The 18676-nt window shown below is 47.5% G+C and overlaps 2 protein-coding genes across 6 annotated transcripts in view; one reads left to right on the top strand and one right to left on the bottom strand.

The window, feature by feature from the left end:
• Positions 1 to 8459, bottom strand: part of LOC122366061 (E3 ubiquitin-protein ligase SMURF2-like) — a 48825-nt gene extending 40366 nt beyond the window's left edge. The window contains exons 1-4 of the mRNA XM_043337833.1: positions 8393 to 8459; positions 7156 to 7270; positions 6797 to 6835; positions 6401 to 6509 (exon numbers count right to left, since the gene is read on the bottom strand). Of these exons, the coding sequence (XP_043193768.1) occupies positions 6401 to 6509; positions 6797 to 6835; positions 7156 to 7219 (212 nt within the window). The 5' untranslated portion in view covers positions 7220 to 7270; positions 8393 to 8459. The remainder of the gene's footprint in view (positions 1 to 6400; positions 6510 to 6796; positions 6836 to 7155; positions 7271 to 8392) is intronic.
• Positions 160 to 15386, top strand: LOC122366062 (autophagy protein 12-like). Of its 5 annotated transcripts, XM_043337836.1 has the most exons (5): positions 8743 to 8905; positions 11039 to 11144; positions 12121 to 12485; positions 13142 to 13278; positions 14137 to 15386. In XM_043337836.1, the coding sequence occupies exons 3-5, from the start codon at positions 12149 to 12151 to the stop codon at positions 14257 to 14259; spliced, it is 597 nt and encodes a 198-aa protein (XP_043193771.1). In that variant the 5' UTR covers positions 8743 to 8905; positions 11039 to 11144; positions 12121 to 12148; the 3' UTR covers positions 14260 to 15386. The 5 variants fall into 5 exon arrangements, with proteins under 5 accessions (XP_043193772.1, XP_043193774.1, XP_043193771.1 ...); XM_043337837.1 differs by lacking the exons at positions 8743 to 8905; positions 11039 to 11144 and adding an exon at positions 160 to 586; XM_043337839.1 differs by lacking the exon at positions 11039 to 11144 and having other exon boundaries at positions 8666 to 8905.
• Positions 15387 to 18676: the final 3290 nt, after the last annotated feature.

Raw genomic sequence — 18676 nt, 5'->3', positions numbered from 1 at the left:
CTACCCCTAACAACCCCTAACTTCAACTCTTCGCCAAACTGTGAAAAACCATTTTTGTGATTTGGTATTCACATATATCATGCTTTATTGATTTCCCTACAATATTATCATCATTTTACCGGCTGTATTGTCTTAATTTTCACGTTTGGCTGGCTTTCGTGAGCCGCTGTTTTAGGGATGTCGGAAGTTTTTCTGCCGAAAATCTCTGAAATCGTGTGACGTAATACGGAGGCCGCGAAGTTCGACAGGTGCGTCGAGATTGATAATCTTGTACAATATTTTGTAGACGAGGAAAACCGAAACATTTGCTCCATACAAACGATTCGAGACATTAAATTGAATAGACAAGCAGTGTTGTGTTGTGGCCTTGTTGCCTTATTTCAGTATTTGATAGAAGCGTAATTGTAATAGAACTGATAGCAATACTTGCAAGCTATAAGGTACAGGGACCTAAGACCTTGATCCTGGAAAGATCTCAGTTAAAGTTGGGATGATGTTGGTCTATGCATGCACGTTTGTTATTTGTAGGTGGAGAGCGTAGACTGAGATTGCTTTGGAGAAGCATGGAACAGGAACACAGCCTCAGGTAAGAACGTTTCTCAGCATTTCGAGCCTTTAGCTCTTGCCATCATCAGGAATCCGCAACCGAACCTGGATGTTGAGCTCATTCACAAATATATAAGGCATCAGTTAAAATTTCATTTGTGTGCATCTGTTATTTTATCTGATTTGATACATTCATATACTTCAAAAATACATATTACCTAAAAACAACAACCAACCAACAATCAGAACTCAGAAGACATTTCCAGTGATGTTGGCTGGTTCTGTTAAGTTAATTATTAATATTTTGGATTAGCACCTCAGCAATGACATTGTCATTGCTAGTAAAAACCCTCTAGTTTCAAAGATTTTTCATTACTAGTTACCACCCATCTACTCTGTGCATTCTGACTGAAAGAAATGTAGGCATCTGGCCAGATTCTTACAGATTGATATATATATAGGTATCTGGTATGATAAAATTTGGTTTATGTGTAGATAGGTTGTGGGCTTAAGGTTGTAGGTTGTAGGTAATAGGTTTTGAGTTGGGACAGCCAGGTTGAAAGTTTTAGGTTGATAGGTAGCTAGGTCAGGTTACATCAGGTTAGGTTATGTTCAAAATATTCACTGGACTTCATATTCACATTTACTAAAGATTTCTTATATTGAGGAGTGATCTGTTAATATTGGACATTTGATGAAATGTTAATGTGAAGGCAGATGTGACGGGTATGCAGATTTCATTACATCAATCATTGCTTTAGTGTGTGAAAAAATCTTAATGAAGAAACTGCATTCTGGCATTTGCAAACACCATTTGAACTATGATGATGTATTGAACTGCTTCATTCTGAAGCCTGATCTGATTCAGATGGTACCTAATCATTTCAGGGATTTGGAGCTGTGTGTAAATTTAAAGCGATCTACATTTCTAATTCAACATAACTAGGCACTTATTCATTGCAAAACACTACTTATAATTGCAGTGGTACCTAGGTGAGGGGTGTTTTAATTAATGAGGAAAATACTGAGCAATATAGGTACATTATGAAATCTTTTCAACTTCACAACAACTGCATAGTACATTATGGCGACATCTATTGACTAGGTTGTGGTGTTTACAGAGCCACCTACTGGCAGACGTCCAAAACGAAACAACCAAGACGCGCCGTGCACTATGCGTTCAGACTCGTAATCGAACTGATTGGTGAATTGGCCCCAGTCAGTCATACCACCATTCGTGACTCATGTGACTGATTTGTGAACCTACCATAGACTCCTTACCTGCAAAGCATGACAATCTCGATGAGATGTCGGCGTGAATGCACTCAGCTAGACGCTGGTGTGTTGTACAGCACAGCTGATCCGCTGTCGTGTGGTACGATTTTTTTTTGTGCCCAACCAACATGGTATCGTGAACTTCGGTGTGAGACTGAGCACATACCCTGTAGTGCTAGGAAAAGGAAATGATAGGGTGAACTATGAGACCCACAACAGGTTGAGCAGGGAATAAATCGCCGTGTTTTTTTTCCTTCAAACTCTATAGGTATCTGTTCTCACGTAAATTTGCGACAGGTTGAAAAAAGCTTGAGTAAAATACAGTGACTCGGTTTTCTGAAGTTTGTCTGTCTCAGCAGATCAAGCAATGTCAGAACAAGCTCACATGCTTGATACTTGATCAGGATCGAATAATTGATTGGACTTTTTAAATTGGATTTTTCGTGCTTCCGGGCAATTCACGGGAAGAAGATCAGGGTTTGGAAAAAACGCGTCGAAATGACCGGCTATGGTGTTTTCCCCTAAAAAAGTGTGATAAGCTGGTAAATATTTTATGACCTATTCAGTAATAGCTCTAGGTCTTGCTAGATGTAGGTGTGTTTTTCCAGCTCTGTTAGCTCTGTTAGAGTCCGTCGGGCTGGTGCGGACTCATCACCTTAGTTGGTGCAGCTCGTCGACATATGTTGTCTCGTCTGGATATGGATTTGCGATCTGGCCAGCGATATAACGGTGACAAAATGCGCTCATCTCATCCGTTCGACCAACTCTTCTAGTTCAGTGTTACCCAGCCCAAAAAAAGATCGGCGATATGGACGTTTCGGTACCTTATTGCATTTTATTTTCCCCTCAGTTGCCGTTACTACACACAGTAATGAGTAAATTCATCGCACACATTGAACCCAAGATCACAGTTGCGGTTGGATTCTGGGATATGCACTAGGACATTAATGTCGAGGATGACATCGGGAGTTGTACTGGCCACTGGCCATATCGGTCAACATTTTATATTAGTGATAACTTTTCTTAGTTCTCATAATCGATGCAATTCTGATTCCTATACTGATGCAATGTTGATACAATAACTGATTCAGAAATGGTCGTATAGTCGATTAATTCGATTGATTCGAGAGTAACCTATTAAACACAGCACTATGCATTTACATTTTATAAAACGTGAATAGTTATGCAGTATGCGCAGCTGTATCTTCGGGGAGCAGACGTCGGTGTCCGAGGTCATCTGGCAGTAGGGATCTTGATGGATTCGTAGGTTCACGATGATGACAGGAGTGCTTGGAAATTGGAAGGCTCGCGATCTTCTTTCAGGAATGGATGAGGAATATGCCTGGAATAGAGTAAGGAGAATCAGCATCGGGAAGGTGGTGGTTGGCAAATGACCAGTGGCCGTTGAAGTTGTTCCTATTAAACGATTGTCTTAAAAAGGATTGCTATTTCTACATATGTATCACTGAAGTGCTTTATTCAAAGATACATCAGTACTGAATGTTAGTAAGGCCATTTCCCACCTTTTCTATGAAAATTAGAACTTAAAAAAATCAGTAGACCATTTTTTCAAAAAAATAGTTACATCCTCTGGCGGCTTTTTTTCTACATCCTCCCCCAAACGCAAAATGGATTTGGCCACACTGCACAGCTGCACCGTGTACAGAAGACCATCAACTTCTGCGCACGTGTCGTGACCGGGAAAAGGCGATGTGATCACATCTCGGGTGCCATATCGAGCCTTGGCTGGCTCACGGCCTAACAGTTGGTGGCTTACCATACCTTGTGTGCAGTCGAGCGGACGATGAAGTCAGGTCATCCGGACTTTCTTCTTAAGACCTTCGGACAGCGAGCCCACCAGCGGCATGATCATAACACCAGGCGAGCGGACTCGTTTACCCTTCCGGCCATCCGTGTGGAGGCCGGCAGGCGGCGACTCTGTTACCGCGGTGTGTCGCTGCTGAACGACAGCGGCATTGAGCCTGGCACTTTGTCTTTCCGGGCAGATGCCAGGCTGTTCGCTGGATCTCTCTGATTCACGATATCGTTTCTGGTGCGAGTGTATGCATGGTATGCGAATGTTTGTAGTCATTTCCGTGTGCCTGTTCCAACTTCCCATTGTATTACCATTCAGACGCGAGTAAGTGAAAAGCCATGTAATCGTGGATCTTATTCAAATAAATCTGTTCTGTTCTGTTCCCCCGCCGTTGCAGCGCGGCCCGTGAGCGGTACGACGCCCCCTTCCCTCCCCACCTGACCTTGAAGGCCAGCTGACCGCACGACAGTGCCCCCGATCGGCGCCCCCCGAGGGAGAGTAGCGGCCCGCCCGGGCCGCGCAGCTCCAATCGCGTACCCTGGAGACATGTCCGCTGAGTTCCCGGTATTCAGTGGTTGGGTTTGGAGCCGTGCGATACACATACGCAGTGATCGGCGCTCAAACGTTACACAATCTGTCAGTCCAAATACCATCGGGCGGAGGGCCCAGCCACGGTTAGGAAATGGGCCAGATTGAGTTCCAAAGTCCACGATCCCATCCATAACTAGTGATCAATGTATGCACACTCGGAGCGCAGACTGCCATGCCACAGGCGTTTAGGTTGTGCGTTACACGCACACTGTTTTTCGTCGTACGTAGACGTGCGATTCCCACAGTCACCGCGAGTGCAGAGGCGCCGGCCGATCGGTTGCCCCACCCCCGCCGGGCCCCGCGTCCCAGTCACACAGTTTTGTCGGGCCAGTCAGCTGACTGCGGCTGTGCGGCGGCCGCGGCAGCGCCGGCCCGTCAAGTAGTGTGGGCCCCACACCCGAGACCACGTCCGTGGGAACTCAGAAAACGAGCGAGCTGAGACTGCCCGGTAAATGTTCAGAATATATGAGGTGGTAGCACGACTATAGTTCGTTTATTTTCAAAAGGACGCTGGCTCAAAGTTCAATATCGAAGCTCTCACGTGAGTTTTGGCAGCTTCAGTGTCTGGCCAAGAATTTCTAACCGAAAAAATAATCGATTTCAAATTTTGCACGGAAAGTAGCTGGAAATTGTTCCTTAAAAATGAACATATTATGATGACGTCACTGGTGGCAGCAGGCACCCAAATGCCCGTGCAGTGGGACAAGTGTCAACGAATTTGGGTGAAACTTAGTTTTTCACTGTTGCCGAGCTTATAATCGAGTGAGCGGCTCCGTCCATGATAGTCATAAGTTAAATTGAAATACATGTTCGACAGCATGACGTCACCGCTGTTCTCATATCTGCTTCGAAAACGCCCATATGGAAATTATCGGGAAGAAATCACATGTCAAAATTAGTCGACGTTCGATTTTCTCAGGTTCAGTTTTTGCTCGTTTTGCTCGCTTAAACACGTGCTTGTTCGAAAAACATACTTGGAGCCAGCGTCCTTTTGAAAAAAAAAAAACGAACTATAACAAAATACTCCCTGCGACTAGACAACGCCTATAAAGCGACTACTATGTGTTCACTACTTCATTACAGTGGTGGATGCACCATGTGCCCACATTCTCCCAATACAAACCAAACTCTGGTATAAGCCGGACCGAATTTACAACGTAAGTTGCCCATCAAGAATATTAACAATATCCCTGATGACACCATCACACATGTCCGTTATGAATGCTCATAGAGCGTCAATGAAGGGACCGCAGATGGGTGACAATTTCCGCCGACGATCTGCGCCTGAAATCAACTGCAGAAGCCGCACTTAGCTCCATAAATATACACCCGACGCGGCCGGGCTCCGAGACATTCTGTCCCAGTGAGGTCAGCGCGATGTACCGAACGCGGTCAGCGGGCTTCAGATACGGCTCCCTGCTGTCGATAACGAGAACTGATAAATTGTCAGTGATTAGTGCTAAATACGTGAGAGTACCGGCAACAGGTAATCACCGTAACTCGATAATCGTCAACTGTTTGTTGGTTTCTGCGCTCAGTATCAGGCAGATTTTTTCTGGATCAGAGATCCATACTGCACAACATTGTTCTGTGTGTAGTGAGGGGTTCAGGTCAGGTCAAGCCCGGAAAGATGCATCTTCAACATGTCTCTGAGCGACAGTCCCCACTGTGCCCCGCAGTAGACCTCAGTCGGAGAGGGGAGGGGTGTCAGTCAGCGGAGGACCAGCGCTGCACGGGCAGATCGGCACGCACCAACCGAACCGCACGACGAGCGTGTCCGCTGCGGGGCCCGGTACGGGTGAACAGAGCAAGAGGGTGCCATGAAGGATCTGTGCAGGCACTGAGAATGTTTCAGTGCTGCAGGATACCTACGTCACTAACTAGATTTAGGATAGATAAGTGCTTCGAGGGATGACGACCGATTAAAAATGGTGACTTCCTCTTCATGTCAGATCAATGTTTACCGCTCCTCGCTAAACATGAGAACCATGCCAGATCAGCTTCCAAAACATTCGCAACCATTTTAAACACGTCCTCCCATCACCGTCACTGTAACAGCCCCCTATTGCCAAACATATAACCAATAACCACGCCCCATCGCAGCCTCTGTAACCCTGCGTCCCCCCCCGCCACCATGCCCGAGCGCGGCGGCGTAGGTGACTCGGTACTCACAGGTCAAAGTGTTTGTTCCACTTGGGACTGAGCGTAGCGTGGCACGTCTCCGTGCAGTGGCACTGGCCAGAGCCGTCCACGCTGATCCGAGCGAACGGGTCCGGCAACCCTGCGGACGGCCGAACAGATGGAGATTTAGCAGATGGAGATACAGAGGAGATGTATAGCACTGAACAGAGATATCACAATTTCATGGTATTTCAATTTGCAAAAAAAAAACATTTATTAGACACCCAGGCACTTTGGTTGATTTCTGGGTGGGTATGATTTACTTAGACTGAGAACATCGTCAAAAGGGTCGCCATTGAAAAATGGGATCCCATTAAGCTCACTTAAAATCAAACCAAGCTATAAACAAACAACCAGTGGCATGAAAGAGGGAGGTAAGGTACTCACTGAAGAAATCCTTCCTGGCCAGATCCTTGGCACATAATACTGAAATCATAAGCAGATTGTGAGAGCAACCCATCGACAGGGCTCCCTGGTCTTGACACTAGCTGAATTGATGGTAAAAAAAAAAACAATATAAGCTATAGGTATGCATCAGATTCATGCAAAGAAAATTTGTTTAATGCCCAAGAACCTTAAATGGACCAAAATGAGGTAAATAGGGACAAAAATGCTATGGGTTTTAAGATTATCAATCACCAAGATAATTAAATCGAACTAGAGAGGAACATTGGTAATCCTCACAAACAGATTAAGGACTCAACCTTCTCACACAACTGCCAGGTCCCTTCTCTACTACCACTCACTTGTCAGCCGTATTTTGGAGGTGCCATTCCTTCTGTGACCACTATTGGGTGACATTTTTCCCATGCACCATGTATTGAGTGATGGGCATTGCACTTCCACTGCTTTTCAGCACATCTGGAAACAAAACAAGGACAGACAATATGGGTCAAGTGTCACACGCACCTAGCAGCAACTAACAGAAAAGAGCATATAGAACAAGAATTCCACATTATAAAAATATCAACATGACAAGTGGAATAGCATGGCCACACTGATAGCTGGTTACTAACAGGACAGGAACTTTAGTTAAGGTTTAGACTGGTCAGTTTTTATAATATTGGGTCAGTTAGGCTTAGGTGCTCACATCAATTGAATCTCATTTAAAGATTGAATGCAATCACTAGTTGTCAGTTCTTGAGATGTAGAACAAGAAAGCAGGCCCTAGCCCTGCATGCATCAAAATGTGAGGCTAGACTGACTGCACGCATGGCAACAAACTAGATGAGCTGCACCAGCTACTAGAACTTTGTGAAAGTTAACAAGGGTTAACATTCCACTTAAGTACCTAAGCATCAAAGTCTAGAAACATGCACTTCACTTCTGACATAAAACTGCAATATACGGACCAACAAATGATCCTTGCATTACCCTTGTAAGCCTGCTGTGCACCATTTTCCTGGCACATAAATGTGCCAGAAAAGCAACTCAAACTGGGCATGGCACCACTTTTGGGCCACACTGATCCAGTATCCATGCACAATCCGCACTGCGCCCCTAGCAACTCCACTCTGCACCGGCGGAGTGCCCCACACCCAAGAGATCAAGATCTGGCCAACACTGCCATGCTTTACCATTACAGCCTGGAGCATGATCCCAACTGATCCTCACAATAACAAATATTTGACAGCAATCGAGTTCAAGCAATTGGATTTGAGAATCAAGTGAAATGACATGGGTATACGAATGGGTGGGGATGACGTGCAGGAGTAAAAAAAAACTATCGATCATGAACACTACCAGAATTTGGATAAAAGGATTTGGATGATGAGGAGCTATAGTCTGCTAATCTCCTCAGTTTTAAGTGCCTATAATTCAGGATTCCATCGAATGTCTCAAATCAAACTAGCAAGCACCTTCAGGCTCAAGTGGTGATAGGTAGAAGTTTGAAAGGGAAAACAAATAAAATAAATGGTGACTGATGCCTCACTCAGTCCTCACGAAACAAAAACCCAAGGCCCTAAATACACAAAAACCAACCTTCAGTTCAGCCCCCATACGCCCTGTCCTTTTCACAGCGAATGTGAAGTGAGTTGACAAGTGAGTTGGTGAGAAACGCTGCGTGGCGCGCGTTAGACGAAAGCCCAATTAGTTAGAGATGATGATTTTGCAGCCAGTTTTGAACTCGTGATGTTCACGAATCGATTCTCAAAAATAATTTTTGCGCTTTTTTAAAGCTCGAACATTTAAAAGTGATAAGAAAATCAATTGACAACAGAATGGAATGAATTTACAAAGTCATACTTAATTTGTGTCGAAATAAATCGGCCTTCAGATGGATAGAGATGAACCATTACACTTATAAAATACTCTCCACTCCGATCTCACATCACTCGTGAGTTGAGGTGGATGCGAGTTGTCGGCGAGTTCACGAGTTGGTTTGGGTGTTTTGCGTCAGGGTATATTGAGTGAACGTAGCGACTAGTGATGGACGCTTGAGCCCTGGCAGCTACGCGCCGTAATCCAACAAGAACAAGCGTAGCGACTAGCGAGGTATTATTATTTATATTGAATTGACATAATTATGCGAGTGAGTTATTGACCAAATTGCTGTATGTTGACAAAGCAATAAGCATGTATTGACATTTCTAAAAAGTGAAATAGGTTAGGTACCTATATGGCATTGGAAATATAGGGGAGGGTAGGGCTATTTAGTTACAAATTAAATATCTTAAAAAGCAATTGCTATGACACCAATAGGTATTTATGCAAGCGGAAATGCTGCACTTGTTTTACATGTCTGCGAGGTCAGACCTGGTGGTACGCCAAGTCACTCTTCAAGTTACCCCGAAAATGCCTATTCCAATTCCTTTGGTTTCCCATCATTCACGGAAAAATGAATAACTGTATAAAAATAATTATTTGCATGTGCATTCCAAATAAACTAGACTAGCCTGCGAAGAAAATTGGCACAGCTCTATTGCATAGGTAATTTGGATGCTAAGTGCGGAAAACCTAAAAGTGTAAGCTGTAACACATTGCCCCAATCTCTCCTAACCTTCTATTTACTCTAGGCTTGTGCATCAAGAGATTGTTTTTCACTTTAACTTATCAGAGATCAAGATCCACTGTAATCACAGGTTCAAACATTTTCTCTTGTGGAAATTCATTGGGATTATGAATAAAGACTATGTTTTTTGTTTACCCATAATTCATTTCAGACATGTGCATGGATACAAGGAATTGGATGTGGGATCTGATGCCACAAATCTTGATCTCTTGCTTAATTACTTAGTTACTTGATGCATGGAAATTTAGGCAGGCCAAGAGCAGTGGCGGATCCAAGGGGGGGGGGGTCACATGGGTCATGGCCCCCCCCCCCTTGAGGCCCGGGGGCCCAAAGACCTGCCAGGGGCACCACCGGCCTATCAGGGGTATCACAGTCCTGACGGGGGCACCACAGGACCGCCAGGGGCACCACAGGCCTAGCAGGGACACCACGGGCCTGGTGCCCCTGGGCCCTGACAGGACTGTAACGCCCCTGACAAGCCTGAAGTGTCCCCGGCAGGCACGTGGTGCCTCTGACAGGCCTGAGGCGCCCCTGCAAGGCCGGTGGTGCCCCTGGCAGGCCTTAGGTGTCCATGGCAGGCCTGTGGTGCCCTTGCTAGGCCTCTGGTGCCCCTAACAGGCTTGTAATGCCCCTGGAAGGACTGTGGTGCCCCTGGGCCCTGACAAGCCTGAGGTGCCCGGTCATGACAGGCTCGTGGTGCCCCTGACAGGCCAGTGGTGCCTTGCTAGGCCTGTGGTACCCCTGGCAGGCCTGTGGTGCCCCTGACAGGCCCAATGTGCCCCTGCGAGGCCGGTGGTGCCCCTGGCAGACCTCTGGTGCCCCTGGCAGGTCTGTGGTACTGGTGCCCCTGGCAGGTCTGTGGCGCCCCTGGCAGACCTGTGTTGACTGGTGCCCCTGCTAGGTCGCTGGTGCCCCTCACAGACCTGTGGTGCCCCTGGGCCTTGACAAGCCTGAGATGTCTGGCTATGACAGGCTCGTGGTGCCCCTGATAGACCAGTGGTGCCCTTGCTAGGCCTGTAGTGCCCCTGGCAGGCCTGTGGTGCCCTTGCTAAGCCTCTGGTGCCCCTGACAGGCTTGTGGTGCCCCTGGAAGGACTGTGGTGTCCCTGGGCCCTGACAGGCCTGAGGTGCCCATGACAGGCCCGTGGTGCCCTTGCTAGGCCTGTGGTGCCCCTGGCAGGCCTCTGGTGCCCCTGCTACCCCTGCGCCCGGAGAGGACTATGGTGCCCCTGAAAAGCCTGAAGTGCCTCTCGACAGGCCCGTGGTGCCCCTGACAGGCCCAAGTTACCCCTGCGAGGTCGGTGGTGCTCCTGGCAGGCCTCTGATGCCCCTGGCAGGTCTGTGGTGCCCCTGGCAGGCCTGTGTTGACTGGTGCCCCTGCTAGGCCGCTGGTGCCCCTCACAGGCCTGCGTTGCCCCTGGAAGGACTGTGGTGCCCCTGCCCCTAGGGGTGCTCATGGGCCCAACAGGCCCGTTGTGCCCCCGACAGGCCTGTCGTGTATACTTGCTAGACCTGTGGTGCCACTGCTTCCTGGCAGGCCTGTGGTGCCCCTGGCGGGCCTGTGGCGCCCCTACAAGGCCGTAGGTGCCCCTGACAGGTTTGTGGTGTCCCTGGAAGGACTTTGGTGCCCCTGACAAGCCTGAAGTGTCAAGGACAGACCCTTTAGACGCCAGGGTCAAGTTCGTCGGACTGACAACGATTCGCTTACCTGATAACGTTCCTGGTAAGTACTCACTACTCAGCGTCCACAACATATATACACATAGCACATTCATATATACTTGCTTACAATTGGTAAATGTGGTTGTGGCTTAGAGTTAAGATACTGACTAAAAATAAAAAATAAAAAGAAAAAAACCCTGAAAATGGGGGCACCACCGAAATGAAGTGGACGAAATCCGTTGAGTTTTTAATTTTGGGTATAGGTAGGGGCACCACTTCGATTCATGACCCTCCCCTTGGAGTTTTCCTGGATCCGCCCCTGGCCAAGAGCCTGTAGTGTCTGCTCATGCCAAGACCAAGTTCTTGGGTGACAGTGTTACTGATCATATGGTTGAGGCAGGGTGAAGTGCAGATGTTTCGAGTGAGAGTCAGGACAGTTCAGGACAGTGTCAGGCACCAACACCCTCAATGTGTTCCCTCATGGGAACACATTGAGATGTGTTCACATTGACATATTGACACATTGACAGATGGTGGCAGGCTGTTCCAGTTGTTGATGACTGACTGAGAAAGGTGACAGCATGGGGCTTCACAAGATTTCAGGAGTGCCTTCTTGGGCTCTGGTCATAGTCCTGTTAAAAAAAATCCCCATATCTCATCCAAAAAGATCATAAACCCAGTTTCAAGTTTGCTTAGAGATCTGTTGGGAGGATTGATCCATGCTTTTATGGGAGATACACTGAGATCTCACATACTGAACACAGCTATGTATGTGTCTGCCCTATTAAAATGTGATCTTTGTTTTGTTACAAGTTTACATAGAATTTCAGTGGTTCTGCCCAGCTTTGAAGGGATGACAGCTTAGGCAGTTACCAACACTTCACAAAATATGCACACACAATATGGCCATGAAGAGACTGTGAAGCACATGGTGCATTTTTGAGTACCCATGTATAAGAAAAGGTGCCTAGGAAGCTTAGTGATTTCCATTTTCAACTCTACCATTCAATATTTTCTCCCACACCCCATTATTGCAGGTCTGATGACTGCTAGCATCCGGCTGTGATGTCCGACTCCGCTGAACCCGCGGAGGGTGGCGGTGGTGACCCTCCGGCCGCCGGACCCGAGGACGCCCCCGACCCTCCAGCTCCCGTCGCGGACACAGGGACCGGGCCGGATACTGAGAGCACTACCAGCCGGGCGGGCACGGAGACGGGTCCGGACACCGAGAGCACCGCTGCCCCGGCGGATACCGGGTCCGGAGCCGGAGTGGACACCGGAGCCGGAGCTGGAGCGGACACCGGGTCCGGAGCCGGAGTGGACACGGCGCCGGGGGCAGATACGGAGACGGACACGGATACCAAGAGTGATGCACCGTCGGAAACGAAAGCCAAAGACAGAGGTGAGGGGAGATCCAGCCTAGAAACATGCTAGGTACTGCACGTTAAAATATACGGCCTCAGGTGTGTGATTCTAAGCTTGGCTGGTAGGCACGAATCAGGTTTAGTCGTTATACGTTTATGCAGCTTTTACATTTATGAATCGCTGAGTGCTCCGCCCGTTTGATTGAAAAGAGTCGTTGTAATTTGAACAGCTGGTTAGCTGAATTGTCTGAAATAAAGGCTCAAAGGCTTGAACTTTTTGCTGTATGAGCTATTTTCGTGAGCAGTCTATCATTGCCCATCCTCATCAGTGTCATTTTATTACTTTTCCTCATCTTATGTGAGTAGTGTTAAGTCTGACCATCGATATGATCAGTCAGTTTAATCCCGGATGAGTCTGTTCAGTTCAGCTGCCAGTAATCAATGTGTTGAGTCCCAGTTAACAGTTTTTTCAGTTCATGCTAGCCACTTTATTTCCCTAAATGGTCTATTAGATCTCGTATAAATTATCTGCTCATTCTTCGATACCCGGCCTGCTCGGTCTTTCACGATAAGGTAATCATTGGCTCCCCAACAGGGCGATAAGTGAGTTTTCACCGTTCTGTTGAAGCGTCCATCCGCTATTCTGCGATCGGTCTGCCTGGCCTCCGCTGACCATCCGATCTGCCTTCCCCAGTGAACCTGCTGCTGAAGGCGGCCGGAGACGCTCCGATCATGCGGCAGCGGCTGTGGAAGGTGGATCCGGCACAGAAGGTCACCTGGGTCATCCAGTTTATCAAACGCTACATCCGCATGGAGCCCGAGGAGTCACTGGTGAGGCGGGGAGACGCTGGGGAGCCAGTGGGGAGTCGCTGGGGAGCCAGTGGGGAGTCACTGGGAGGACTGAGCGGTGGGGAGTCTGGATATAGGGAAGTCTATGTAGGGAAGGGAGATAGGAAGAACCCATTGGTAGACAAGGATAGGGATGAGCCGATTGAGAGATGGGGTGGTCCCTGGGGAGGAGGAGGACTGTGGGAAGAGCCGCTGAGGAGGTGGGATAATCGCTGGAGAAGTGCGGCTCGGGAATGGCTGAGGAGAATCGTCGGGAAACATGAGGGCGGGGAAATTATTGGTGAGGAGGCTGGACGATGAGTACTCGCTGGGGGGGGGGGGGGGGGGGGGGCGAGTCGCTCTGAAGAATTTTATAGGAGGTGGGCTGATGACTATGTCGCTGAGGATGTATGTATGTGTCATTCACTAACAAGGTGGAAATCGTTCTCGCCAGGGGAATGGGAAATAGCAGGGGAGGCGCAAGAGTTGCTGCTGGGGTTCTGGATAGAAAAAGCCAATGGCCAATGGGGCACGTGAAATACAGGTGTTGCATGTCATTGTGGCGCCTTGGAGCCGTACGTTTGTTGTCGCTCTCCTACCTACCCCATAGAAAGTTGCGTGGATTTTATTTTTACAAATATGCGTCAATGTTAAAACGCCGCTTTCCACCCAGTTATTGGCTGGCCCAGCGGTCAGCACAGATGGGCGGGTTTGTCTTCACTGCTGCCTCCACAGGCGAGTGTTCCGCTCGTCAACAGTGTCGCCCTCTCGTAGCGCCGCGCTGGCAGGTCTCTCCTGACTGTGCCGGCGGCCTCTGACTGACCGCTCCCCTCCCTGACCTCACGTCCTGCACCCCGACAGTTCGTGTACGTCAGCCAGGCGTTCTCACCCGCACCGGACCAGACCATCGGTAACCTGCTCGAGTGTTTTGGATCAGAGGGAAAACTGGTGATGCACTACTGCAAGACACAGGCTTGGGGCTGAGGCGGCTCGGGCTGTGTCGTAAGACGCGGGACTGGGGCTGAGGCGGCTCGTACTGTGCCGTAACTGCAGCTCCGGGACTGAGCCTAAACTGCTGACCCGGCTGTGACGCTAAGTCAGGCGGCAGAGTGGTGGGTGACACTCCCAAGTGATGATGAAGGAGGAATCAGAAACTGTGATCTGAGACTGCAGGCGTGTAATTACTCTGGACGGTCAGAGAGACATGGAGCTCACTGTGTGCGTCTCCAGCCTTGTGCGCAGCGGACGCTGGGTCGCGTCAGTTGTCAGATCCGAGCGTGGTCTGTTAGATCGCATCTGCCAACTAGAGGCTGCCTCAGGGCAGTGTGCGCTGCTTCTATGCGTCCGATGTCGCACGGAGAAGCATGAAATGCAGACGGGATGCAGTTCCTGTCCAGCCTTGATCTAGCACTCCCGTTGGCTCCGTGCATCTACAGTCCTCGAGATGGTATTCCTGATAAGTGGCGCTGAGAGACGTGGGGAGCAGCTCAGTGTGGCCCATGGATGGGTGAGTGTGATGGGGTCACGCTCACGATTCCTTTTTTTGTGAGTGGTGTGTTCAGTGTTTCATGTGTGCATTGGTGCATGTCATGTCAATCGTTAATCATCACGGTGAATGCCTACAAAATGCCAATTAGTTGAATGCAATGCATGATTGTCGCCTTCCTCTCCGGCAATTTTCAAAAGCAGTTATATTCAAGTCGAATCCGCATTGTTTCATGTTGCAATTTTAAGAATAGTAAATCTCTTCAGTGATTTTGTTCCATGCCGGCGGGTTTACTGATGGTGAGTCATTTTGTGATATGGCCGATGATTAGTGATTGCCTTCTTCGTCGACTGTCCGGGTCTGCAGATTGTAGTTTTATTTATGCCGATCTATGTGCTGGTCCGCAGCTCCTATGGTGCGACTCGCAGCACGCCATAGAGGTCAGTGTTTCCCATAGCTAATGGATTATAGCAAGGGGAAGAGAGTGCCCGTCAGTATATCAGCTTGTGTGGGTGATTTTAGTGTATTTTTGTCGTGCTTAGTGTTATTTGTCAGTCATGATTGCGTTGTACTTGCATTATAAAGCGTTGATTCAGATATTTAAATAAATATAAGATTGTGCCTTTTCAGTCTATAGTTCCATGCACTCGCTAGGTGTGTACTCATTCCGCCTAAGTCGAATCGCATTCTTAGTAGATAGCAATGGAAATGGCTAGTTCAGCGTTGCAAGAGGTATACGATCTCGCACGCACTTCTTGACCACTCGAAGGTGAAGAGGTGGGACGGGCGGGCGGAAGTAAATGTTTCTGCAGAGAGGCCTGTACCACCCTCATCGTGATCCGTTGTGTTGTTAGAGCTGTTGGGTGTGCTGCCATTTGCTGAAGGGCATCCAGCATTAGGTCGATGTTTGGTTTCCTGGTAGGTGTCGCCACTGCTGTGAGACGGAGATGTGCAGCGCGCACTGCTACTGAAGTCGCGTAACATGGCCATATTACCGTCACTTTAATTTGAGCAGAGGTCGCTTTTTTACGTTGTGTAGGTAAGTGTTTACAAAGTAGGTAATATAGTTAAAGGCATGGCTCGGGTGGGCTACCATTTATATATTTTTCTTTTTAGTTAAAAAAAATTCATAGTGTCAGGGCTGTGACGAAAAATAAGTGGCCTAAATCCGATGAGAAAACAGGATTTGGGGGTACCCTAGGTTTGGCTCCTGCATGAGTTGGCCCCAGTGCTGCCAGATTTGGAGGATTTCCGCAAATCTGGAGGATTTTGAACTCTATTTGCGGACAAATTTCGCTTTTGGAGGATTTTTGAATCTGGAGGAAAATCTGGAGGATTTGTCGCCCGATGATTATATTCAATTTCATGGAAAAATATAACACATTCAAGACTAAAAAGGCATTTTCCTGCCCAGCGTCACTATACCCGTTAGGATATATCACGTCCTTTATCACCGTGAGACTGCAGAATGTCTCAGTCTGTAGCTATATCTACGAGGGTACCAAACTACTGGCGGATCTAAGGGGGACATTTGGGGCAAATGCCCCCGGTTCCCCTGCAGCGCCCGAAATCGACGAAAATGATCGTTTCTTTTTGAAGGATAAAACGAAAACTAAACGACTTTTATAAGAAAAAGTATCTTTTAAACTGCACAGCAGTGCGAAAGGATTCGAAATCCGATGGTTTTTAGAATTTGGTGAATTTTTTTTGGGGGGTAGAGCCCCCCGCAGCGTCCAAGACCGCCTTGCCATATCTACCAATAGGATTTGGAGGAATCTGGAGGATTTTTGTAACTGATCTGGAGGATTACAGCATTCCCCATCTGGCAGCACTGGTTGGCCCCCCCCCCCCAAAACGCAAGCCTGGATCCGCCAGTGGCCACCGAGTGATAGCTCTGGAATGATAGCTTAAATCAGCTATTATCGGTGGAATCCGTCGTGCGTGGCATGGGAGTGCGTGCCCCTGCTCCGGGAGGCAGTGAGGTGGAGGGAAGTGCAGTGCAGCAGTGCAGTGAGGTGAAGTGAAGTGCTCCGGGGCCGGGTGGTACATGAGCATTTGCCACCGACACATGCCACCGACACCGACGTTGATCGACTTTGGTGAGTCTGACACGTTGTATCTTTTGACATATCTTATATTGTTTAAGTGCTTCATATTCCGACTTTGGCAAATCGCGCTTCTTGGTCTGAAGGAAAGTTGTGTTGTTTGCGAAAATAGCTCCCAACAGAAAAAAATCTTGGAACTGATCCAGTTTTTTTTTTTTTTGCTCCAGGCATGGGGCTTGGTCAGTGGTCAGTTCTTCCGTCGACTACCACTTACAATGGAGGACAACTACGACAACAACACAGGGTCTCCGGTTCCGTCTATCACTAAACGCCGTCTGGTCGTGGATGAGGTCGAACTTATGGCCATGAACGGAACGTCGGTTCAACGACCCCCCCCCCCCCGCCTCCCCCAGTCGATCTTGCGTTAATCGTCGGTCACTGCGAGTGTGCAGGTAGGTATATGAGCGACCTTTCGTTATTTCCCGTGCGTTTGTTTGTGTATATATTTACATTTGTTTTTCATGCAGATGATATGAAGTGCTAATAAATGTTCCATTATTATCTTTTAATTTTATAATGTGTTGGATGCTTGAAAAATGCACTTACACGGGAATATTGCAGAATGCAAAACACAATCATTGAGACTTGTAGTTATCACTTATCTAGGATATAACCTTTTTTGCACGTCTTTTCGGCCTTACACAATTTCCTTTTTGGTAATTGATTAGTCCTTTTTGCAGTAACTAGTGAAAGTATGTGCTGCTAAAGAAAGCAGTTTTTGCGAACTTTTCATGCAGCAGCTTTAACTAGTATAGATATTCTACTTTCAGCCACAATGCTTTTGTTAGCATTATTCTACTTGTCGTGGGGTAACAATAGCGCTAAAACGGTTCATATGTGAGTACAGAAGGTACTAACTGCATGCTATTCTTAGCACCTTTTAAAGTTTAGCACCGCTAGGGTACTGAAAATTGGTCTAGCAGGTGTAGGGTACTACATTTACCACATGCCGAGATATCCCTTTAACATTAGCACGTGCATTTGGGAAATGGCTTCGGCCCGCCTCGGCTAATGTTGAAGGTATTTGGGAAACGATTCGGCCCTAGGGCTTTTTGATTTTCCCAGACAAAGTTTTACTGAATATTCTGAGCGGAAGATCCAATTTCAAAGAAGATATTTACGGATTGTGTGTTCACTAACAGCAACAGCAAAAGTAAGTGACTGCGTGTTTACATACTTTTGCTGTCAACGTAATTCAACTAAACAAGGTTATCGTTCCAATGCCAATGTATTTATTGCTGCAGAACATGGTCGGAATAATCATTATTTCTACATAATGCACGCAAAAAAACGAACAATTTAAATGCGTGAAGCATCTTAACGTGCCACAATGAAACATTGATTTTGTTCCAGCTGGGATCCAAGACGCGTTTGATTCAGCGTTTCACCCAATTTTTAGTTTTCCTCACGGTTTCCTCACTGCTGCTGGACTCCATATCTTTATTCTAACTTCTGGCGTTTCACCATCTTCATCCTCAGCTTTTTCATTCCTAAATAAAGGGAAGTAGGAATTTCATCTTTCATACTCAACGCAGCCTTATAATGAAAAACCCACCAAATAATCACGGTGACTATAAATATGAACATAGTATTAATATAATATTAACACAATATTAAGATTAAAGTGTAAAATATCAAATGAATATGATATTAACTGTTGCGCCGGTACGGCATGTGGTAAATCTCACAGTGTATATAAATACAGTGGCGGCAAATGCGCTTGGTCACGTGACCAAATCTGCACGTGCGGTTGTGGCGAGGGCACTTCCCGAAACTCTGGTGCCAACGGCCTCGCGGCGCCCATAGAGAA

Source organism: Amphibalanus amphitrite, unplaced genomic scaffold (assembly GCF_019059575.1).
Source record: "Amphibalanus amphitrite isolate SeventyFive unplaced genomic scaffold, NRLGWU_Aamphi_draft 000782F_arrow, whole genome shotgun sequence".
In the NCBI taxonomy this organism is placed as follows: Eukaryota; Metazoa; Arthropoda; class Thecostraca; order Balanomorpha; family Balanidae; genus Amphibalanus; species Amphibalanus amphitrite.
The sequence above is the reverse complement of the archived record's forward strand: the minus strand, read 5'-3'. Positions and strand labels throughout refer to the sequence as shown.

What these genes read in the sequence shown, in the direction of transcription:
- LOC122366062 (XM_043337837.1), top strand. Translation starts at nt 12,149, where the DNA reads ATGTCCGACTCCGCTGAACCCGCGGAGGGTGGCGGTGGTGACCCTCCG. An exon ending in AACGAAAGCCAAAGACAGAG is followed by an intron (nt 12,486 to 13,141) that starts GTGAGGGGAGAT and finishes TGCCTTCCCCAG; the next exon opens with TGAACCTGCTGCTGAAGGCG. An exon ending in TGGAGCCCGAGGAGTCACTG is followed by an intron (nt 13,279 to 14,136) that starts GTGAGGCGGGGA and finishes GCACCCCGACAG; the next exon opens with TTCGTGTACGTCAGCCAGGC.